This window comes from Canis lupus, chromosome 33 (genome assembly GCF_048164855.1).
Source record: "Canis lupus baileyi chromosome 33, mCanLup2.hap1, whole genome shotgun sequence".
In the NCBI taxonomy this organism is placed as follows: Eukaryota; Metazoa; Chordata; class Mammalia; order Carnivora; family Canidae; genus Canis; species Canis lupus.
The window spans coordinates 5,358,678-5,384,354 of NC_132870.1; the positions used below are offsets into that span (position 1 = coordinate 5,358,678).

Genomic DNA, 25,677 nt, shown 5'->3' on the forward strand with positions numbered 1-25,677 from the left:
TCACATGAGGTTATTTAATTCTAAAGTAATTAAAATAAAAAATCCAGTTCCTCAGGTTCACTAACCACATTTTAAAAGCTTGCCAGCCACATCTAGGTGGTAGCTACCCTCCTGGATAGCAGAAGGATAGAACATTTCCATGAGTGCCGAAAATTCTTTTGGAGCTTGCTGCTTTAGATGGACAAACAAAATTTTCCCTTGAAGGGAAATAAAAATTTTTAATAGATATTTATTCAGCTAGGCTTAAAACTCCATAAGCTGACTATATTTGACAAGTAATGAAACTGCAGATTTGGCTGCACCCCATACTTTGCTTACATTTGCCATTAGTGCTGCCTAGGATTTTTAAATCAATGGTAGAATTATTGTTTCAATTATTATTACATAACTATATAAAAAAATCTCAGCATTGCTAATTCCATCCTTTTGCCAGGATCTTTGTGAAAAATACCACTGTAGATGGATATTGCCTTTGTCTCTCCACATGGCATAAAAAAATATGACAAATACTCTTTGGCTTATTAAGAAACTGTTTCTCTCTCCTCCTCACCCATCAGAGAGGAAGTATTGACTGGGTGTGAAATGTACTATCCAGAATGTCCTGACAGCATTTCAGATCTGCTCATGTCCAGGGCCATCCAGCAGATGAAGGCGTCAGCATAATTCCCAGAGGTGAATGTACAGTGAATTGTTAAAAATTTGCTGGGCAAAGAAGGGCTTGGTAATAGCCAAGGGTTCAGAGCCATCTGTATCCAGTAAGGTCACAGATCTCCATTCTACATCAGAGCACTTGATCTGACAGTACCACTCTGTTGCTCCTTGGAAGCTAGTTATAAAGCTCAGAAAGGTGGTGATGTGGAAAACACAACCAAAATCAGGCCGTAGGTTCCCAGCTGTCCTGATCAACACTACAGAAGGCTGCTCTTCAAATATTCCTTTACAGTCACCTTCTCTTCTTTTTTTTCAGATAGAAAATTTTGAGCAACCCCAAGATAGGATAAAGGAAGCCAAATACAGACATGGCAGTGGAGTTGTGTGAACTATCATATTAAGGATTTTATTTCTATGGCACTTCCACTGGACACATTCTTCTTTCCTTCAGTATATAGTTAAGGTGTCAAGAGTTTATGTGCATACACAATTTCCTGTGACAAAATACATTTTTAATGTTTTATAGCCTCTGGGAATGCTTACTGGTACATTCTCCAATAATTATAATTAAAAACCTCACAAAATGTGATACAAGCAGCATGAAATAGCAGCTATATTACTACAAGTTACTTAATTAGCACAGACCTGCTACTATACAACACACAGAGTAAAAAATGTACTTTCTTAATTTCAGTTCAAAGCAACATTTAAGATAGCAACAACAATTCATATTTTCCTCCAAGATACACTAGAATATAAAACAAAACAAAACAAAAGTCAAAAGGCTTCTCTCAGATGCTTGAAACGTAAACCCCTTACAAGCTCAACTCTTCCGAACCCACCAACGCCCAGTGTTGCGATAATCTCAAGGTTCTGGAAAGGGGATGATGAGGAAAATCTGGCCACCTTCTCCTTCAGCTGAATCATCTCCAGAGACAGTGCTTTAGACAGCTTCCAGTTAGACATGGATCTCCTGTGTAAGAAAAGTGAAACTTTGCATACACCTCCTTAGTCAAGCCAGGGTCATGCCACACATAAATTCCACTTTTGCAACAGTCTGATTTCTACCAGTAATTACTGCGCATCATTGCTACAAAGGCTATCTCAACTTTTGCAGGATCAGATTTAATTACCTCTGGGGAGAAAAACCTCAGAATTCACAAACAAAAAACTCACATACACACAATAATAGACAAATGTCAAACTGGATCAGTGAAAGGTAAAAAGAACTAAATTGTGTGGTATTTAAAGTATATCTCAATAAATCTGTGTGTTTTTTTTTTTAAAAAAGAGTCAATGAGAGGAAATAAAACCAGTGAGCCATTTCCTTTGCTATGCACACAGAAGAATGCCACATTGAGAATCTTTGCTGTGTTTTCCTATTTTTGTCAAATATTGAAGCTCTCCATGGCTGAACCAAGGAGCAGAGTAACTGCTTAGTGAAACATGAAGAAATGCATTTCTTACTTTATGTCTAACAATCATTGTTTGGAAATAAATACTCATTATTCTCTTTTAATTAAGGTTTACTGCTCTGAATTATATGTTATATATATTCATAAGTTGTCCTTACTACAAAAGGCCTTTAAGGACATAAAAACTGCAAATACATTCCTTGCATAAAAAGACAAAAACAAAAAAACTTACGAGGTCCCAACTGAATGTTCTAATTTAACTCAAATGTCAATGTTCTAGAACTTTTGAATCCAGCTTCATTAGCACTACTTGATGAATATATGCCATAGTATTTACTCTACAGAATGTAAAGGGTTTTCAAATGATTTTAATTTTACAAAATGGTTTTTCTATTAAGTGCAAAATTTTTCATCAATATTACCACATTTAGCCCAATCCAACTCCTTCCTACATACACACAGACAGAGCCCTGGGCAACAGGTCCCCCTTCTATTCTGAAATAATTCTGCCTCTCCTCCAGCTCTCTGCCTGGAATCAGAATGAATGGGTTACTCTAGGGCCCTGGCATTCTTATTTGATTTCCACCGGCAAGATAGGCTTCATTTCTGAATAACGTCCTGTTGATATTGAGAAGACAATGTCAAGAATCCCTTTCCCAAGGCCCCCTCTCAGGAAATGTCTCCCCAACATTACTACTCACCACCCAAAATAAGAAGCGGACTACTTACAGACCAAAATAATATCCGTACTAGTGGTATGTGGCAGCCTCTTTGTGGAAGAACAATTTAAAAGAACTGCCCCCAATTCCCTAGTGGTGGCACATTATAAGTTACCATAGAGCGATTCACACACACTGCCAGAAGTCATGTGCGGCTGAGGAAAAGATTCCTCCACTTACTTTGCATGTCTTTTCTCATCATCACGGTTCAGGTTTGCCACATACCCTTCAAGGTATTTTTGGAGTTCTTCGAAAGTCCCAACTGTTTGGTTGAATGTTCTAAGTGAATAAAACAGTTACTTTCACAATTTGACATTTTCTCGAGTTCACAGAAGACTTTTGTATGATTATTGATGGCTTTAAATGGTCTTTCAATAATTTAGGTTATGTTAAAGCTGCCATAATATGTAGAATAGCTATTAGATGTTATATAATTAATCCTGCAAGTTTCTGAAAACAAAGAAGAGAAAACCTTTCTGTTGTTTTCTCTCTTGTGGTTCAGGTTTGCCAGCAATTTTTTAAGAATACAGTGTAAAGGAAATAGTCTATATAATCTGTTTATTGAATCAACAGGTTTTATGGGTTGCAGATTTTCCTCACTTTGTTTCATCAAATTAACCTATTTATTTTAAAAATCAAGGATAAAATTTATCTTTTCTTTTCCATTGATAAACTCCTCGTTTCACATTCCTTTATAATTAAATCCAAACTGTTTACTTTATCATAGTGATTCTCTGAGGCTCAGCCAACATCTTCCCTTGACCACACTTGTCCTCCCCAAGTCAGATCTGTGGCCCCATATAATTTTACATTGCTTGTGGGAATTCTTATACATGACCTTGCCCATGAAAAATAAAGAATCCCCTTCCTAAGCAGGGGATATTTTCTTGATTATCTTTTCAATGCTTCCCCACCCTTACACTTGACAATCCATCTTGATTTGTGATTTTTAGAGTAGTTTTCTTCCCTACTGAAAAATAGTCTCCTTCTAGAAGCCATGCTTTAGTCTACTTGCTGAATCTTAACCACTTGAGGATAGTAAAATGAAAGGAGTGAAAATTTACCTCAAAACACTTAAAACTAATAAACCAGAGCTGGCTCATTCCTGTACTGCCACCATTTGTTACCTACCTAGCTCTGAAGACCTCTACCCACATTGAACTGACCACCAATATACTTCCCCATTATTAAGCAGATCTTACATACTATGCTGGGTATTTTCTATTTTTCTCTTCAGATCTCTTTTCTACCCTGCTTGTGGGCTGTCCTTCATGGACTGCACAACAGTGAGAAACAGAGTATTGCCATGAAATTTCAAATTTCCGATGGCTGATGTTTTCAAGTAAAAAGGAAATACTTCTTGTACTTTATTTTGCTTTTACTCATTCTGCATGTAACCATTACTGGCCTGCTGTTAAACTAATTAAAGTATTGTCAACAAGTCTCATTTTAAAAATGTAGGTGACACCGGTGTCCCAGGTCCCTAGAAATTCTTTGCAAAAGTTAAAGCAAATTTAAACAGCTACAACATTCTAGCTGTAACACACAGCCTATAATCACTCTGGGGGTGGGTGGGGGGGTATAGCATGAGGTGTAATCAACTCTTTGGAGATCTGTCCCAACAACCAAACCATGATGGCAATGTCACACATCACCCTTCCCATATATTTAGAGTTACTGCCATTTTGTGCATTTTACTGCATTCTAAAAACAGGGAAACTTTAACTCTCCTCCTTTATGCATTTTGAAAATAATGCATTAGGAAAGAAGAAATAAAGAGCCAAAGCCTTTCAGTCACTATATTTCATTCCAAGGATGGACTTTATTCAGCCAACACATGGAGCCCTTCCCATCTGCCAAGGGCTATGTCATTTGCTGGCACTGCAACAGCAGAGCACAAGTAAATGTTTCTGTTCCCATGAAGCTTATAGAAGGGTGGGAAGACAGGTGTTAAAGCAGTGAAATAACATGCAAATGATGATATAAAGACAGATAGGGTACTGTGGGAGAATTATCATCGGATCTTAACCTAGTCCCTTAGTCATAACTATGATGATCACGTAATTTGCCATTCCAGCTGAATGCTTTTCAGAGTGAAAGGCAGTGCCAATAACAAATATGCTGGATAACCAGAACTGTCCAGGAAATCTAGGATGTAGGTCGACTTGGTCATGACTGATATTCAGCTTCTCTCATCCGTACAATAAATTCATGTAACTTTTTAAGTCTCATTGAGACTCACACAATACTCTATACTACCGCATCTCAGCTGTACACATGTAAATTGAACATTTTAAAATTATAAACTTCCGAAGAATACATAAGCTCTACGAAATCACTGCATCCTTTTCAGGGACTATGAATACAGGAGATACTGTATAAATACTTGCTTGTGGATTACAATGAAGAAAAAGGAAAGGAGTTCTTCCTTTTTGTCATGTTTTTAGTCCCAGCGCTTTAGAGCAATTTATAAGATTCCACCACACAGCTGATGCTATTGAGTGCTTGCGTATATTTTTAATGAACTCATACACAAAACAATGCATGATCGGGACAATGCTGTACCAATATATTTCCCATTCGTGAGCTGGCTTCCAAAGGTTACCTTTATCTGAACATATTTTGCACTTTCTAGCCCTTCTGCCTTTGTTTTTACATTTTACTTCACCTGGACTTCTACATTTCTTATTTGCTTGAAAAACTCCTATGAATTTTTAAGCCCCATTTCCACACTTTAAAAAAAATCAAACCTTGCCCACTTTACCACTTTGTGATTGCTCCTCTTTCTGAACACATGCTATGGGAGCAAAGTAGCACGGTGCAAAGAATGTGAAAGAAATCGGGAGACCTGGGCGATAGCCCCTGCTCCATCACTGCCGGCATCGCTAGGGCATCCATCTCTTTACTGCCCTGGGATTTCCTTTTCTTATCCATAGGAGAGGGATTAAAATCATTGTAAGTGATATGAAAAATTATTGTCCAATGTGTGGCGATGGATGCTAACTAGACTTACTGCGGTGGTCGTTTTGCAATATATACATATATCAAATCATCATGTTGTACACCTAAAATACTTTATGTGTTTTGATTACAAATCTTGATTACAAATAATAAATAAAAAATAACTATTGCTAATTTTTAGTATATTAATGTTATTGTGGTCATGTATTATAAGGACCATTTATCTTTTAGAGATGCTACTAAAATTTATAGATGGAACAATTTTGTGTTTGGATTTGCTTGAAAATAGTATGGAGGGATGCCTGGATGGCTCAGCGATTGAGCGTCTGCTTTCGGCTCAGGTCCTGATCCCAGGGTCAGTATCAAGTCCCACATCGAGCTTCTTGTGGAGAGCCTGCTTCTCCCTCTGCCTGTGTCTCTGCCCCTGTGTGTCTCTCTCTCATTAATAAATAAATAAAATTAAAAAAAAAAGAAAATAGTATGGAAAAGGCAGGAAGTGGGTGGCAAAGTGATATAGGTAAGGCATTAACTGATAATTTTTGAACTTGTATTATGGAGTTCATAATACCACCCTGTCTGCTTATGTGAAATTTTGCACAATAAAAAGGATTTTTAAATGTTCTAAAGTTATTTCCAGTTCTAAATCTCTATAACTCTAAGTTCAATGAATGTTATGTTCAATTAGCAATCAACTACATACTCCCTTGGGATACTTCTTGTCATTTTACTAATTTTAGCTAATATTTCATATGAGTATGCCCTATTTCTTTGACTACACTATGACATTTCTCAGACAATGGCCTAGCTTTGGTATATTTGGATTTCCTTTATTCTATCTAGATAATCATCAATAAATATCCAACTGATTAATGAGAGACCTAAGGAGCCAGATTCAAATATAATTTGAAATGAGTTAAGGGCACAAAGTAAGACTTTTCTGAAAAATAACCTGAGACATTTAGAGATAAGTATTAACACACAACACTTGTAAATTACTACAAATGTTAAGTTAAACCTTCTCTGGAAATACATATAGCTAATGGGTATTTTATATTATGCCCAAGAAAGATAGGTCTTATTTAAAAAATTTTGACTGCTTAGAGCACTTTAGAAATAAATTATGGAACTGTTTACTATATTGTGTGGGGAAAGAAAATCCATGAGTACTAATAAGCTTATTTCTCTGGAAGATGCAGAATTTAAATCAGTCTATCACTGATATTTATGTACAAACTTTGCACACAAAATATTTAGCCTGCCAGCATCTGCCACTGCCACAGACAGATTCAGATCAGAAGGCCCAGTTCCTCCCCATGAATTTTAATAGAATGTACTCGCAGCTAAGGATAGGCCAGCATTTCTAAGTGGTGAAGAATAAGAAGACAGATGGGCCCTTGGAGTAACAGAAGGCCAAGTCTTCAAAGGTGGCGGAGCCTGCCTTCTTCGAGAACATCAGCATACTTACTCTCGATCTATAACTAGGCATGCGACATCATTTTCTTCAGCAATAATGTTAGCTGATCTGACATCCTCACTGCAGACAAAAACAGGGAAGTCAATTTTCTACAGTTAGAAATTAAACATCCATTTTTATTAGAGAATCTACTTTTTTATGAAACACCATCACTTACATCTTCCAAAGACTGCTTTTTTTCTAAACATCGTAACTTATAATCCACTCCTTTCCAAAAACGGATTTGAAATGTGTCCCAGTAAGGGTTATGTACACAAGGAATTGAGAGAAGAAGATAACTGTATGGGGATCAGAGAGGAATCAGTGACTGTGACTTATGTATGAGATGTCCTTCTGTGCTTTGTATCAGCCAAAATAAAATTCCTCTCCTATGATCAAATGGGAATTGCTAATTAAAAAGCAGCCAAACCTGAAATTAACTGAGCAAAGAAATCTACTGGAAAAAACATTCAGGTAATTAACATATAATAAATCACCAATCAAGAATAAAGCCCAAAGAAAGTGTTCTTAGTGTCATATCAACCAATAATTTAAATAAACACTAAAATACTTTAATTTCATAAAGCCTAAGATGTACATTTTCCACTAAAATCTCTGAAATCAGAGTATGTCCCATAATTGATGATGAATCATAGTGCAATTAATAGCATTGTCTTTCTTTCTCAAGGGTACATAATATAATGGCGGCACACCTCACAATGGATAGCTTAGATACAATGAATTATGGCATATGATCTAATGATGGCAAATTTAATTATCTAATGAATACCAATAGGCCAAGCATTGGGTAAAGTGTTTCTATAGAGACCTTTATTTATATTAGTTTCCTCCCTCTATTAGTTACAAACTAAAGACACTGAAAAATAGTACACGCCTTATGGTACCCAGTGCTGTGAGATTCACTTAAGGTAACTCGGAGGAACAAGCCTGTTGAGACTGATCTCAGCAACTTCATCAAAAATGGCATAGGGCAGCCCAGGTGGCTCAGCAGTTTAGTGCCACCTTAAGCCCAGGGCATGATCCTGGAGTCCTGGGATCGAGTCCCACATCAGGCTCCCTGCATGGAGCCTGCTTTTCCCTCTGCCTGTGTCTCTGCCTCTCTCTCTCTCTCCTCTCTGTGTTTCTCATGAATAAATAAATAAAAAATCTTAAAAAAAGAAAAACTGCATCACACAAAATATATATAGTTCCTTGCTCTTCCCTTAGTGGTGGGATAGGAAAATCTTGGTGACCCATTTCTCATTCCAAAGAAGTCCTTCATCCACACAGCTGACATCCAGAGTCCTTCTGATACAACCCATAGTTGCTCTCAAGTTTACAGGGTCTTTGCTAAATGACATCAGTGAAAACATTCCAGATTGATGAGGTTTTGAGCTGGGAGCTGGGTACTCAACTTGTATGTCTGTCTGTAGACATCTATATGTAGATATAGATATACATATACACATACATATGCATATACATATGATCTTAGATATGAGCCAATTTGATTTGTGAGTTCAGAAAAAGAAAAGGTATGGCATCCCTTTCACTTGTCAGTGTCAAGACTGACTGACTATGAACTTTATAAATATTAGGTGCAATATAAACACTTTATAAATATTAGGTGTTTATAAACACACATATGTTTCTTTCATAATGATGGTGTAAGTGCCACAGATTTATTTTTGCACATAAAATGCTTCAAGAACTCCTGGGACTATTTAATGTCAAGTCTTAGAAATACACAGAATATAAAGAATATGGAGTCACTGTCAGAGGTCCTAAAAAGTGACAGCAAAGAAATGTACAAAAACGTAAAAGTATTTGCATTCAATGCTCCTTTTCCTTGATTTTAGCTTTATGCTTCCAAAAGCCTGAGGAGTTTGGTATCTTTATTAAATATAAATTCCCATGTTTCTCATGGGAAAACACTGTAATTGGCTAGCTGTGACATATAGCATGAATTATTTCAGATCCAGCAAAATCAGACAGCATATTTCCTTTCAAGAGCTATTTTGACTCTATGGTGCATTTATAAAGTTCTCTGCATTTTTAAACTTTAGTTGTTTTGTTTGGAAGTCTGAGAAAAATGATCTAGTAATGTTAAGAACAAATACACCAAAGTTTTGAATAACAATATTACACAATTATACTACATGAATTTATTTATATTGTCACAAACAAAGAAATTAAAAAGGACAATTTCCCTGTTATTGAAACAAAGTTAATTATGAGCCAGAAGATGAGAAAGAAAATTTTCGCTTGTCTTTAAATTCTATTTTTAAATTATTTACAAGATCACTATAATCTAACTTACTAAGTTTAAACAGTTTTTACTTTAAAAATAAGAGCTTTTTTTAGTTTTTAAATAATCAAATTTGTCTTCCAGTGATTCACGAACACCTTTTCTTTGCTCTATACTTAATATTATCATCACATACAAATCAGCAGAAATGGGACTTTATGATAAAAATTAAAAGGAAGAAAATGAACAGAAATAATGCTCATTTCTATAAGCATAGATTTGAAAATAAAAGCCATTTAGTAATAACATAAAGTTTAAGTGATGTCTTAATTTCAAGAAGTCATTTAAAAATATGTGTAACTCCAAAATAAGTATTGCTCAAAACTCCAATCTTTTATAAAGTTATTTATATTTTTAAAAGTGTGTTTTTTAGAGTTGAGGTTGTTTTCTGAGTTTCAGGAAGTGTCTCTTGAGACATTTGATTGATCTTTATAAATATTTCTTCCATCAGTTAGATCAAGAGTAGATAAACTCATATCTCAAAAGACGTAAGATTCAGGTATAAGTTTCATATACACTATTTTGAGTTGTTTCTAAAACTTGCAAAATGACCTGGTAAAAATTCTTAAGAAGCTATTGCTTTTGGCATAATGATTTGAAAGCATACAAAATATGTAAAGTCATTATTTGATAATTTTTTGAGAAGGGGAAAATGGCAATATTTTAAACTTTGGAAATATAAAAACTTGTCCTTAAAGGAAAATTATAATTCTCATGTATTTCAATCTCTTTCTCTGACTCTTTTCAAGTAAAGATTCTGACAGGACACAAATTTTATTTTCACTAGCAAATTTAAGCCTTCCCCATTTCTTCTCTGTACAAAATCAGTCCACTTATTTCATGCATAAACACAAAATTTTTAGCATTCAGTTTAGAACTTTTGTTTAATTCCTGAATATTTGCTGACATTAGTTTGGTAGTTCAATTTGACATCTCTAAATGAGTAGTTGCACACGCAAAGCAATCAATTTTAATATATGTGCTGCCGAAGCGAGCACCACGTAAAGCAATCAAAGACTTATTTAAGTATGGGACAGAAATTCATGGATTTACCTGATAAGAGCTTTTTCTCCAAAGTATTCTCCTTTCTGCAGTGTTTTTATCACTTGTGGTTGATCATGGCCCTCTGTGCTCTGGGTGACTTTTACCTAAAGGATGTTAAACATTTAAAAAGAGAGGGGAAACAAGAAAAAAAATGAGAATCTGAACACATATCCATTCAACCAGACCTTCCAGACCTTTATAAATTTGACTAAAATAAGGAAATAGCCAAGCCTTAGCTTTAACTTTCAGTAGTTAGATAATCTTACTACCATCATCTCATTTGGAGGGACTGCCAAATCCTGTGATTTAACACGACCAAGTGACTACCTGTGTGTAAGAGGAAGATTCTCCATTCAAATAACTCCTCTGAAAGTTAAAAAAATTTTTATGTGAATCTAGCGATTCCTTTATAGGGCTATTCAAAGCAAATAATAATGATCCTGCGGGAACTTCTACTTTTTTCAAAAAGCCAGAGTATTGACAGATTAATCAGGAATAAGGCTAAGTGTCAGAGTTCTGAATTGTGTCCATGATTAACTTGTTGAATCCTGCGTACCCTCTAAAACTGGATGGAAAATGTGGATACGGAGAAGGGTGATAACTTTCATAGGTATCTCAGTGTGATCCATGGCCCAGGTGAGTTTAAGAACTCCCATGGCAGGACCAAATAAAAACTTTAATATTCCTTGTTTGTAGCTAGAATTGCGCCAATTCAACATGATCACAAGGGTTGCTTCATGTTGATTAGAAATTCTGAATAGCACTATGGAAATCACAATGAATTAAAATTTTTAAAAAACATTAAGTGCAATTTGTTTATCAGTCAGAATGCTTTCAAAGCATGGAGTCCAGGTTGGGGAGAAATGATAAAAAGTGTTTTTGAGTGTTGAGTTTCTGAGGTTTGAAATTATCATGTTAATCTTTTTTTCCCTCGCTGGGTGACCAGTTCAAGGTTCAACCACAAATCAATTCACCAATAGCAGTGCTCAACTCTCTGATGACAAATTCTCCCATGGAAGAAAGCACATTTGTTAAAACATTTGTATAATCAAGATTTCACTCTGTCATTCAGTACTTCGCTAATGCCTTTTATCTCTGAGGAACATTGTAGAGAGTCAACATAGGAATAACTGGTAACATGTTATCCACTCAATATTAAAGAAAAAGATCTACAGTATATACACTAGCCTAAAATTTTCATTAGCATCTAAATCAACTTGAGCTATAGTATATGAGTTGAAGTCTGGAGCCATATTGTTCTATAGCTTCATGCCTGGCCACTGCTGTCTTCAACTGCCGAGTTCATTCTCCCCTACCTGTTGCTGCTTATCGCATCTATCAGATGGAAAAATTTTCCAGCCCTGATCTTGAACCTGTGGGCTTTTGGAGAATCACAGATAAAAAGGATCTTAGAAAAAAAAAAAAAGGATCTTAGAAAGAATCCAGTCACCTTATGAACAATTAAAAGAGATCCAAAGGAAGTCAAGCGACCTGCCTAGGGTCACTAAGAAGTTACTGTCTCTACTAGAACCCATCACAGGTCTTTCATCCCCCAAACCCAGTGCTCAGACCAAACCCCACAAGACTCTTCTGAGTAGAAGCTCCTTTACCTGTTTAAGGCAGAAGTTTTCCTATGGTGTCGTGCTGAGCACTAGTGTGTTTATGGCAAGCTAATGTGAACAGACTTTTTGATTAAGTACTTTAGGTAAGCTGTAATTAATACTCACCTTTCCTTTTGCTAAGATGAAGAAGGTACTTCCTTCCTCACCCTCTCTAATAATATAATCTCCTTTGTCATAGTATTCCTATTGGAATGAGAGAAAAAGAAAAGGTTAAATCCAGTAGAGATATATAAATGAAGGTAGAAATGAAATAGAACTCCTCGTGTCTTTGAAATGAGCATTCCATGCCCATTCGTTATATTTGTTGTTTATTGTCACTGTAATCTTCTTGAATGTTGCAGTCATAAGCTGTAGAAAAGTAAGGAGACTTTGCTTTATTACCTGCATGAATGTTTATCTTTCCCAGAGAAAATTCACCTGAAAGACCGATTTTCAAGCATGGAGACTAAAGAACATGAAGAGAAATGAGAGCAAAGCAATAATCGCTGATACACAAGTGAGCTTTCACCCAAATAATCTAAATACAAGCTGTTCAGTGAGCTGTAAGCAGTTTGAAATTGGGTTTAGAGTTTAGAAAAAGATAATCTAATAAATAGAAAATATTAGCTCCAGTGGACATCAGGAATATTAGACTCAATTTCTAATTCCTTGAAGAGCAAAGGCGAGGAAAACTCTAAGTACATAGTAAGTAGCTCTTTCATATGGATTCTTTTCAAAGATTTATCATCATAAAAGATCAACATTAGAATTTTTCACATGTAAATTATGTTTTTCAGTGTAGGCTTATCCTTATCCACTTATTTCTTTGTTTTCTTCACATATGTGCAATGTCATCAGAGAATTCTTGGGCAGGGCAAAATAATTCATCCATTTGTCAGATCAAACAAACAATTCAGTCTCTTAGGAAACAAAAGATGGATTAAACCGTTCACCTCTATGTCACTTTAACATTGTCTCAAAGTCACAGAACTAAAATGGATCTCTTAATTATTTATATAAACAAAAATGGGCCTGTTTGATTTATTTAAAAAGGCATTTTTAAAAATATTTTTATTAATTCATGAGAGATACAGAGAGAGAGGCAGAGACACAGGCAGAAGGAGAAGCAGGCTCCATGCAGGGAGCCCGATGTGGGACTCCAGGTCTCCAGGATCATGCCCTGGGCTGAAGGCAGGCGCTAAACTGCTGAGCCACCCAGGCTGCCCTAAAAAGGCATAATTAACAATATAATAGCTCTCTCTTTTTCTTCTAGATTCGAAAATAAAATCCAAACAAAACTACTTTTGGGTCTGCTGTATTTCAATATCCTTTTTGGTCATTTACTCCTAAAACCTATGTACATTTTTGAAATAAATATTACTCCTAATATGAATAAACATACCTTTTATTTACATAGCCCTATGTACATTTTATAAGACATTTCAACATTTCATGGAAAGGAGCAAAACATCTTAGGAGGAAAAGTACTCTGAAGCCAAACACATCTAGATTCAAATCCCAATTCTACTTTGAATTTCACATCCATCAACCCAAAAAGTTCAAATAAGCACATTTACCTTCAGAGATTTAGAGAAGTACATTAGTTTTCTATTGCTGCTGTAACAAATAACCACGCATTTCTTAGTGGCTTCTAACAACATCCATTTATTATCTCACAGTTTCCATGTGCCAAAGAGTCCAGGCACAGCATGGCTCACCTGGATTTTTCTGTATAAGGATCTCTCAAGACTAACTCAAAGTAACAGGCTGTGTTCCTTTCTGAAGGCTCTGAAGGAAAATCACTTTCAAGTTTAATCAGGTTGTTGGAAGAATTCAGTTTCTTGAGGTTACAGGATAAGGTCTCCTTTCCATGCTGGCTGCCAGCCCCTTTGTTCCTATAGACCTCTCTTAAGTCCTTGCACAGAGCCCCCTGTGCTTCATAACCAGCAATGGCTAATCGAATTCTTCTTGGACTTGAAATCTCTCGGACTTCCACTTCTGCTGCATCTCTCTGATGCCAGCCAGAGAAAATTCTCTGCTTTTAAGGGCTCAAGTAATTATATTCATCCCACCCAGATAATCTGAAACAATCTCCTTATTTTAAGGTCCTGAATCTTAATTACATCTTCCCAGTCTCTTTTACCACTTAACATAACATATTCACACATTCCAGGCACTAGGATCTGGGACATTTTGGGGGGAGTCCGTTCTGCTTACCACAATAAACCAACTCATGACCATGTTTTGATGTGTGAAAAGTACCTGAAACATAGTAAATACTCAATTAATGATTGCCATGTTAAGGAGGAAGATGATAATGGTTTGCATAGCTGTTACTTAAACCTTCTGGACCTCAGTTTACTTTTCCATAGAATTAAAATGGCATGACCTACCACACCTAATGCTGAGATAATGTATCTAAAGCATCTGATAGCACATTTGATAAACACTAAGCACCTGGTACCTCTTAATTCCTGTCAAAGGGCCTGAGAGCTGGCCATCAAAGCCTTCTACAATATATCTGGCTGTTCAGCTAACTACATGCCCCAGCCTCCCTGTTAGCTATAGCATGTGATTAACTTCCTGTTAAAAGAACCTTAGCAGAAGTGATGTGTGCCGCCTCTGGGCCAGGTCCATAAGTAAGCCATTTCAGGCACGTGTCTTCATAGAGAGATCTTGGGAAGGGGATCATATACCCCCTGACTTGAGTTCCTTCTGTGTAGCCACCAGGGACTATCCTCATGGACTGTTATGTGAGCAACGGACAAACCTCTACTTTATTTGGAAAATGATATTTGAGTTTCTTGAATCCTGGTTTGCTTACTCCAGCTCTATTCAGCCTCGTCTTAGCTTTATCACAGACTGTCGCCACACACAAGCTCAATTTCACAGTTGAGATGATCATGAGCCTCGGTGTCTGAGTAAGTGACCACACTCCATGGTTTGGCATTTTCATGATGCAGCTACTGTTCAATTCTCTTTAACTGGGACTACTGGTGTCAAGTTAGATGTCCCCATTTCAGACAGTCTGCTCTATAATGTCTCCTGTTCCCACCCCTATCTCACTCCCCACTACCCACATGGAACAGAAGAGACATGGAGAATTTCTAAAGTGCTGGTAGACTGTTCTTCAGCTATTATAAAGCCTCTGGTGTGCGCAGATGTGTGGCTTTAATTCCTGCCAGTCAGAGAAGCTAAGGCGAAGCTTGAAAGGGAATACTGAGAAAGAGCCTTATTGTTTCTTAAGGGGCAACCTTCCTAGTGGTATTTTTCCTAGGGATGGCTCTTTGTCACTCAAAACCATGGGAGGAAGATAAATAATACCTCCCAGTGTGTTGACAGTAACTTCATAGATCAGAAAAGGCTGTGGATGTAGGTCAGACCAAAAATATATGGTGGTAAGTACTGGCTATGATGCCAGACTGGCCAGTATTTGTCAACTGGGGAGTGCAGCCAGTCTAGCCAGGGTGGTCTCCAACACCAAAAAGAGAAATGCAAACAGTGTGGTTATTGTCCTGTGGTTATGCTGCAAAGGGGTCCCTTATAGGACCAAGAAGCCATAGACCCTGTCCTCTGGAGCCATGATTTTCAAGCATTTTTTACTCTGACTTACAGTAAAAAAATACATTTTAGGTGTACACCCATATATACATATGTAAGCATGCACACATAGAAACATTTACATAAAATTGAAATATATTTAAATCATATTTATACTTACTACTGATATTTTTTTAAATGTTCCTCCAAATTAATTTCCTGATCTACTAATGAGCTGTGACCCAGAGTCTGAAAAAGATATTTTTAAAGAAGACATGTAGAAACCCTGAGAGTAGTTACTTAGCATATAGCAAGAGGTAAAAATAAGGAAATCAATCCCAGGGCAGACTAAGCGGTAGAGGTCAGAAGAAAACTATACACAGCACAGCAGTAGCTAAAGATGCAAAGAGAGGGATCCCTGGGTGGCGCAGCGGTTTGGCGCCTGCCTTTGGCCCAGGGCGCGATCCTGGAGACCCGGGATCGAGTCCCACGTCGGGCTCCCGGTGCATGGAGCCTGCTTCTCCCTCTGCTTATGTCTCTGCCTCTCTCTCTCTCTCTCTGTGACTATCATAAATAAATAAAAATTAAAAAAAAAATAAAGATGCGAAGAGTTTTTTGCTATAAAGAAAATGCTCAGTCAGTGATATCTAGAAAATGCTAAAGCCTAAATGCCTATAATAATATGTATAAAACCAGAAGAAAAACCCAAAGTGATGGAGAACCAAGACCAAGTAGCAAGCCTATAGCTTCGTTAGTCTTTAGCATGTGGCTAGAAATCTTCATCACAGGGAAGTATTGATGATACACAATCAGACGCATGATACACACACACACACACACACACACACATTCTGCATCATGTAACTATGTACCCAAGTTGGTTGTTTAAAAAAGTGTATACAGTTATTTGGGTTCTCACCAACAATTTTTTTTTTTTTTTTGCCCAAGTATGATAGTTAAAATACCTTAGATATTTTAAAGCAAATACATTTGGATCAGGTGGACCCTTATCAACCATTCAGGCGAAATTTAGTACCTGTTGCTTATTTCCAAGGAACTAGAGCCTACAAAATGAAAACCCACAGAAATTCCTCTCACCTGAGTGAGCCAACTATCTAGAATTCTGTAACGAAACGTTGAAGGAGCCTGTAGGTATCTGGCCGACATGCCCTTATTTTGTAGATGAGGAAACTCTACTGCCTACCATTATTAATTGACAGCTGTTACTGACAGAAGCTTGACCATAAACACTAATCTCCACACTTTGGACTAGTGAACTTTCTATGACACTCAGCTGCCCCACCTTTAGCTAACTGGTCCATAAACAGACAAAATCCACAGTTATCTCAACTTTCTTATGACTCTGGATGTAATCATTAAAATAAGAAAACCCTCTGGTTTATGCAGGTGTTAGCAGGAACTAAAAGAATGAAAATTAGATTTTTTAAAAACTACGAATATTGGAAAATCTCTGAATAAAGAGATAGACTATGGCAAACTCTAAATACAGGTATTCTATTCATGACTTTAAAGTAGTGCTCTCAAACTTTAATAAGCATAAGAATCACATAAATTGTTGAAGTGAGCATTTCTGGGCCAATACCCGGAGTTTCTGATTCAGTAAATGCAAGGTAGTACCCGGGAATCCACCTTTCAAGCAGCATCACGGGTGATGTGGGTAAGGGCAATAATATTCCACGTGACCCCACCTCAGCCTACTACTACTATACCTCCAGTTTCATGAAAGATGTCACATCAGAGTCACAGTGCAGAGGGCCACTGGATCACATATCAAAGCTCTCTAACAAAAGTAAGGTGACATTTTGATCAACCACAATCAAATCCCATGCTTCTTGTGTGAACAGAAACTCCTTCCACTTTGTGCTCCTTACTGCACAATCGCCAGGTGCAGAATTCACGTTATCATTTTCATCACCATTAACACCAGCACTGCATTCGGAATCTGTAACACACCTCATGATGTTCACTAGTTACCTCTTGAATGCGTTGGTACTGTTTTCTCATCAGAACACAAGTTGAGGCTTAAAGGTGATGCCTACTTCTAGAATTGAATGAGTGATTTAAGCTAAAGCAAGAAACGCTCCCAGGATACTGGAAAATCGGAGCCATTTATCTAAATGTGCAGTGGTCAAAGTGTTCACAAACACTTCAGATCAACTGCTTGGTGATGGGATATTCCGATATCCCTTCCCTGTCCCCACATAAAAATTAAAAACCTCCCAAATCAATTCCTAAACAGCATGCCAGATTCAGCTTGTTTTTTGTTTTTTTTTGTTTTGTTTTGTTTTTCAAAGATTATGGGACAGCTGGTCCTGGAACTCAGCAGGCGTCCTGTTATAACTCCAATGCATTAGTGATTGGCTGTTGTCAGGAGCCTGTTGATGGGTCATTAGTCCAAGCTATGCTGGTAAATTATGTGCTTTTCTTAACGCTAAATAGATCCCATTACTCCCTTGCTAATCACTTTAGCATTTGAGAATTTTTACACACTATAGAGACACATTTGTTTGCCAGGTATGAATAAAGGGACCTTTATAAATTGTGCTGCTGTCTGCAAATGCTGAGATATAATAAAGCCTTTCTAGGGTGTTTTAAAAGATGAAAACTTTCAAACTCAAATTGTGTGTTAATTAATACTGGATTTGCACCCTCATATATATATTCTGTAGCTGTTGCCTGTGGCTGCAATAAATGTCTAATTTACCATTTATTTTTAATGATACTAAATTTTAATATTTGCTGTTAGCATGGAATTCCCCTCTGGTGAATCTACTCTATTAGTATTATATTAAAAACAGATTTCCTCAGTTAAAAAAAAAATATAGGGCTACTCCAGCTTTAACACACACTCTCAGAAATTAGGATGAATTATTAATTTGTAACATCTGTGGTTGGGTTATGTTACACTGGGAAAATCCCAGGAGATGCGGGGCAAGCAGTCCTCTTGAAAATGACTTCATATCTCTATACTCTGGGGACACAAGGCCAGGCACTGTGTCATCAGGGCCTGTCCTTGATAAACTGCTGGACAGTTTCCATGAATTGTAAATGGAAACATTACTGGTGTCACTTACTCTTAAGGATAAAATGGTCAGTGCTCCCTTCTCAACAGATATTAGTTTACATTGTATATTGTGATTGACAGAGGTATGAATCTGTCAACAATCAGTCTTGTAGAGATTTTTACAGCTTCCACAGAGAACAGCTTTATAAAAGCTTCAAGTCAGCATGTCAGACTTGAAAGAAGTCAGACTTCTTTACTAATCCTTACCTCCTTTTACATTCTGTAAAAGCCCATTCTGGTTTCAACGAAATTGACACCCCCCCCCCAAAAAAAAATCAGAGAGAAATTATTTGCTTTGAATTTTATTCTCTGAAATCTGAAGAGGTTTTCATATAATGCATATCACTAGAATCCAAGGTACATGTTATAAAAGCTTTATTCACAAAAAGACTTGACTAGCCTTGGACTAGAACCAACCATCTGGATGATGCCTCATATGAGGTTTTTTTTTTATATGAGTTTTTGAACACATTCCAATACACTGTTTTCCCCTAGATATTAAAATAGGTAAAGTGCTCCTTAAATGCAAGGGTTTTTAAATGTCTTTTCATGGTGTTGAATTTTAAACTATGGAGCTGTTTCATAGCCTGATTCAGGGGGCTATTCCCAAAAGCTCCAATGTATCCTTCTCTACTCCATTACCTAATTAAGCATCACTGACTGCTTTATACTGGAAAACTCTACACGGGATTGTGATGTTAACTGCAGAAAATCAAATGCCTATCCAGTAAGGCAGATTAGTTTTATAAAATGTACTAAAAAGATTAAAGTTTGTAAATCAAATGTCACTTTACACATGCAAGTCCAATTTCCTTTTATAAATTCCAGAACAGTCACCTAAACCTATCCCAGCCTCTCAGTTCCCTATGTGGTAGTCCAAGGTTTTTCACAAAAAGGCTCCTGGACTCAATAGCCTAGCAACCTACCATCTTTTCCTTGTCATTCATTTACAATGCTAATAACAACTAGATTCTATGGTCTTCTAATGAAATGTATTTTTTCCTTTAAATTTTCTTACCACTTCCAAGCAGTCAATGATCTTGGTTAATTTATCTTCAGGTAAATTCTTCAGCAAGGATACACTTCAAAATTAAAAAGAAACCCTTAGTTATCTTACTGAATTAAACTATAAATATGCACCTATATGTAGTTCAAAAAAATTTTACCCACATCTAAAAAAAATATGATGCACTTTAATTTTTCCAAAGTAAACCTCCAAAATATATCACACATAAATAACTGAATTTCAAATACATTGAAATTATATAACCACATGTAATCACAGTTATGTATCACAGGCAAATAAATAAATATAGTAAGATACCATAAAGAGAAAAAAAAATTTGTCTGTTTGAGGGAAAAAAGCCATTTCATATTTGTTGTTGGTTTTCAGAGTGAATCACATCCAGAAATTTGTTTCCCTCCACATCTCAGTATCTCTTTTATTAATATGAGTGAGGAGCTCTGCTTCCAGAGGAGGATCAGATTTTCATCTAAATCCTTGTAATTAAGTAAAGGCTGAATCCAGGGGGGAATATAAGAATTAGCATGGAAATGATCTTTGATTATTAGTCATACTGTACAGTCTCAAAATTAATGGTAACCAGGGGCATGTAACTGGAATGTTTTTACAGATAATATGCAGAGAATGAAATAGAATACTGGAAGTTATTATTTGAAAAAAAATCAGGGGTGCCTGGGTGGCTCAGTAGGTTAACCATCTGCCTTGGGTTCAGGTCATTGGGCCTCACGTTATTGGGCTCCCTGCTCAGTGGAGAGTCTGCTTCTCCCTCTCCCTTTGACCCTCCCACTCCTGTGTTCACACACACACACTCTCTCTCTCTCAAATAAATAAATGAAATCTTTTTTTAAAATCAGAAATTCCACTCAGTATGATTAGCCAGTCAAATGATTAAATTCTTTTAGAGAAATTTCTCTTTGACTTTATCCATTTTTACTCATGACTGTTCATATATTATCTGTAAGATAAATACTTCTTTACTTACCTATCTAAAATTTGACATCTCTAAGGGAAAAATGATGCTCTAAAAATACATAACTGGATCTAATTTTTGAAAAGCTAGCTCTAGATGGACCCTTGCATGTGTGCACAAGGAGGCACATAGCCAGGAGATGTGGATAGAATGTTCATATCAGAATTGTTTGTAATTGCAAAACACCAGAACACACCCCACTTGGAGAACAGATAAACACACTGTAGTAGACTCAGATAAGTAAATTCTACAACAGGAGAAATGGCTAAACCAACCAGATGGATGAAACAGAAAAACGTAATGATATTGAATAAAAAACTGAGTTACAAAAATAACACTGTTTTTTTTTCTTTTTAAGTTCAAAAAGAGGTAAAATCATGCTATAGGCAAGGTGATAAGGAATACCAGGATGATTACTAAACTTCAGAATACCGACCACCCCCAAGAAGAGACATGTAGGAAGCTGAGAAATGAATGGGGAGCATGTGAAAACAACAATTAATGTTGCTAATGTTCTAGTTCCTAGGTTGGGCAGAAAGTAGCTTAATGACGCTACAATAGCATTTTGTTATTATGTTTTATAGCTTACATATGCACTATATACCTTTTGTACATATATTACATACTTTATAATAAAAAGATGTACATGGGAAAAGAAAGAGCTTACTGTATATTATGAAACCAAATGAAATGTCTTTCTGTAATCTACCTTTATATGAATGGAAAGGTAAAAGGTAACCAGAACTTGTCATTGATTAACATACACTCATTGTGAAAGTTCTGCTTCTGGTCCAAACTGGGATCTATAAAGTTAATGAAAAGTCTCTCCTGTAAATCTATCACCCCGGAAGATTAATGAGGAAATTGATATGAGGAAAAATCTTTAATCTGTTTCCCTTTCATAAAGAGATAAGGTTTATTTGGATGGCCACTGAACACAATGTTTAGGGCCCAGCAATAAGTATTTGTTAAATGAATTCATGAATGAGATAACAAAAGGAAGAAAGAAGGAAGAAGGTTTATGTACTAGTAATTTCTCTGAATTCCTTCTACTAAGAACACCCTAGACTCCAAGGGAACAAAATGCCACGCCTAGAGGCTCAAGTTTTATCTCACACATTCAAAGGCAACTCACAAGCACTGGTAGATTTATTTATCCCTTCTTGGACAATTGCATGAGTGTAGTTCATTAGCTTTCAGTGCTGACCTGTGTTGCTCGGTTGTTGGAGTTTAGGTTACCTAGACTCGACAGACTCCACAACATGTCAGCTGAAGTGCTGGTTGGCATTTAGGTAAGGCACTTGCTTATCACTACTGCAGTTCTTTGCCGAGAGTCTGTGTTATCTCTGGGAGGGTAAATCAGAGTCTACAGAAGAACCCTTAACACCTACAATGTTCTACTGATTAACAATACATTTATTCACTATTTATTGAGTCCTTAGTATATATGAGACATTGTACAGCTCCAAAATCATTGACTTTGCAGGCTAGTTATCCAACATAAAAATCACTATAATTAAAAAGAGCTTACAATTTATTATTATTATTATTATTATCACTTACCATAGGTAACATTTCATTATAGTATGTACTACAGCTTTAGAGATTGCCAAAACTCCCACAAAGAAACGCAGAAATAGTTTAAATAAAGAACTTAGGTTCTCCAGAAAAAATCTTTTTATATTCATAACTGGCTTTTTCAGTGAGACAGGTATTTGTTTCTCTATGAATTGATGCATACAAATTTTGGGGGATATGGAATAGCTCACAAAATGTGTTCCAAGGATCTGTGTCATCATGACAAGCATATTAACATTTCTGGCAAGTTAATTTGCTACAAATAATATTAATTTGGAAAATGACGTGGCTATATAAATGAGAAAAAATGTCTCGGGTAAAGCAATTTAAGGCAGTAAAATAAATTAATTTTAATCTTATTCTAACCAAGGCATTATTAGGAAGATTATCTTTTGCTACACACTTTCAAGTTACAGGATGTCTTTCAAAGTCAACTGAGCAGCCCAGGTGAACATTTTAGGATTTTTTTTGTATATTTTTCTATACTATATTCAATGACTCTATCAATACAAGGGCAAAATTAGTGAAAGGCATAAATCAGTGTGCAAGGCTAATGGAAATTAAATATAATTTTCCTACATAGTTACATTTACTGCAAGGGAATACTTTTGTTCCTGTGGTTTAGTCATGTGGAAAATGCTTAAATGAGAAAAGCTGTAATAAAATAATTATTGTGATAAACCCAACATATCTACAATAAGGCTACACCATCTTCTATTCTTTCCACCAATGGGTTATTCTTACCTTCTGAGGAAGTTTCTGTACTGTTCATCTCTAGCTTGAGCTGTCCTTCTCATTATGTTCTGGAATACCTCTCGATCTAGTGCCCAAGTCTTAACATTGGTAAGAGCTTTAGAAAAATCAAGAAAATAATAAAATATTGTTTAGCCCCACATTAAGAAAACATTCCAAAATGTTAATCAATAAATTTTTCATATATTCTCATAAAATGATATTTCTTAGAAAATGCATTATTTAACATGCAAATGGGAGGAAGTAGTGACATAACTAGTGGGTAGTTTTATAAAATCATCTTTGGCTTTGAAATGAACCATGATTTGGAAGTGAGTAGCAAAAGATTTCCTTTCTAATTATGTTTTGCTTAGGATGATATCAAAATTAGTTTGCAATTCCTAATTACATACCACATCATCAGGATGTATTTCAGATTTGTGCTGTGATACAAGAGAAAACCAGCCAGCTTGTAGCTACATAAGAGTGAAGAATTCACAAGTTGATAATTGGAAGTTAAAGATCTCTGAGTGTATGAGTATGTTTTTATATCTTTTTATGTTGTTCAGACATTGTAGCTAATGAGAGCCAATATATTTTAAGGATCTCTATGGTTACTTTTGTATAAAGTGCATACAAATCATTTTCATAGAGATTATGCAAGACAGTTTTTGAGACAATTTTTTATAGGAAAGACATGGAAAGCAAGAATAAAATCTAAAAAGGAAGAAGAGCAGAAGTAGCAGCTCAAAAAATCTAGATGAAATTACAATTGTAATTAAAAAAGAAACAAAGAAGTAATGAGAGCCTATAAAATAAATCAAAATCCAAAGCTTTGGTTTACTAAACTTTAGAGTGAATTAGATTTATCTTGACATTCTTGATAAAAACATAGATGCCTAGGCTCCATTGCCAAAGATTCTAATTTGGGTTTGGAATGAAGCCCCAGAATCTGCATTTTTATCAAATCCTGCAGCAATTCTGAGATGCTTAAGCCAGTCCTAAACACTGAGAAACACAGCTAATTAATTCTGCCCAAGATTACCATGAATAAAGTCAATAAAAATAGGAACCCTTAAACTAACCCCAAAAGTCACTTATGAAAGCTCTCATCAATTAATTCAATCCCTTTTGATATTTATATATCTTCCTTGGCTTCATTAATTTTTCTGGTTTATAATATGATCAGAACATCATGGAGAATGAAAAGCAAACATTAAAAAAAAAAAAAAAAAAAAAAAGAAAAGCAAACATTCTGGATAAGCCAAACACAGATGTTTTCACAGTAAAATTAAAAAAAAAAGTGAAGTGGCAATTAAAGCAAATATTGGAATAATTCAAGAATATAAAGCTATTTTCATATTTTATATGCAGGTATCTGCATATAAAAGGTTCTCTTAAAAAAAAAAAGGTTCTCTTAAGTTGAATTGTTTAGATAAGCGCTTTCAATATAAATCCTGTAAGCACAGTATTTCCATTAACAACAGCCTGCGGGGCACAATGAGAGACAAAGATACTCAGCAGGCAATAATGACTGACATCTTCATAAAGATTGGGTAACAATTCAAAAGTATAGCATTTCACTCCCATTACCTTTCACGGAGGCAGTTCTTGTACAGTTGTATAAAATGGCTAGTTCCCCAAACGTAGTCCACAAAGGGATGGATGATAGTAATTTCTCCCCTTGGAATACCTCTAGTCGGCCCTCTATCAATCAGAATTAAAAAAAAAAAAAAAAACCCACAATCAGAATCCATCTGGATTCCATAAGTCACAAAAATAAGACAATCAGAAAGTATACAAAGCATAACAGCAACATACCTTATGATTCTCATTATAATACTGTGGTCCAGGGTGAAATCATTTACTCATTATTAGCTAATTACCTTGAAAGAAAGAGTTACCTACCCTGCCTGTTAGTGTTAGCTTTTGTTAATATTATTATCATTGTTACCAAGTTCTTCCCCTGAAGCAGTGGATGCCAAGTCTTGTATTTAAAATTCATTCTACCCCATGAAAATGTAGCATATAAAACTATTTCTCTTGTCCAAGGAACACAATAATCACTGTATGCCTTGAAAACACAGCAGAGCCATTCACATTAACAGAAAGACTAATTTGTCATAACTGAGAAATACATTGGCCCTGGAGTCCGACTGCCTGGCTCTGACCAATCATTGGCTATGTAACCTTGGGGAAGTAACTTCACCACGCCTCCACTGTTGTTTAACCACTCAATCATTGAAATGAATTAGTAAATTAAAGTTGCTAAGAAAAGTGCTTGAGAAAAACAGTATCAAGAGAATTAGAAGACAAGCCATAGACTGGGAGAAAATATTTTTGCAAAAAATACATCTGATAAAAGGATGTTTTGCAAAAGATACAAAGAACTCTTACAACTCAACAAAAAGAAAACAATCATTTAAAAATGGGCCAAAGAGCTTAACAGACACTCACTAAAGAAGATAGATGGTAAATAAACATATGAAATGATGCTCCACATCATATGTCATCAGAGAAAAGCAAATTAAAGCAACAATTAAGTGACACCACACACCTAGTAGAATGACAAAAATCTGGAACACTGATAACACCA

The 25,677-nt window shown here is 36.0% G+C and overlaps 1 protein-coding gene across 3 annotated transcripts in view; it reads right to left on the reverse strand.

Moving 5' to 3' along the window:
* The window catches only part of PRKG2 (protein kinase cGMP-dependent 2), a 99,706-nt gene that overhangs the window by 35,616 nt on the left and 38,413 nt on the right, over nt 1–25,677 (reverse strand). For 2 of the 3 annotated variants that reach the window (XM_072810807.1, XM_072810806.1), the window contains exons 4-11: nt 24,675–24,788; nt 23,094–23,199; nt 19,796–19,859; nt 12,279–12,356; nt 10,561–10,655; nt 7,212–7,280; nt 2,966–3,064; nt 1,471–1,624 (exon numbers count right to left, since the gene is read on the reverse strand). In XM_072810807.1, coding sequence (XP_072666908.1) covers nt 1,471–1,624; nt 2,966–3,064; nt 7,212–7,280; nt 10,561–10,655; nt 12,279–12,356; nt 19,796–19,859; nt 23,094–23,199; nt 24,675–24,788 — 779 coding nt within the window. The remainder of the gene's footprint in view (nt 1–1,470; nt 1,625–2,965; nt 3,065–7,211; nt 7,281–10,560; nt 10,656–12,278; nt 12,357–19,795; nt 19,860–23,093; nt 23,200–24,674; nt 24,789–25,677) is intronic. The other variant, XM_072810808.1, reaches the window with a different exon arrangement.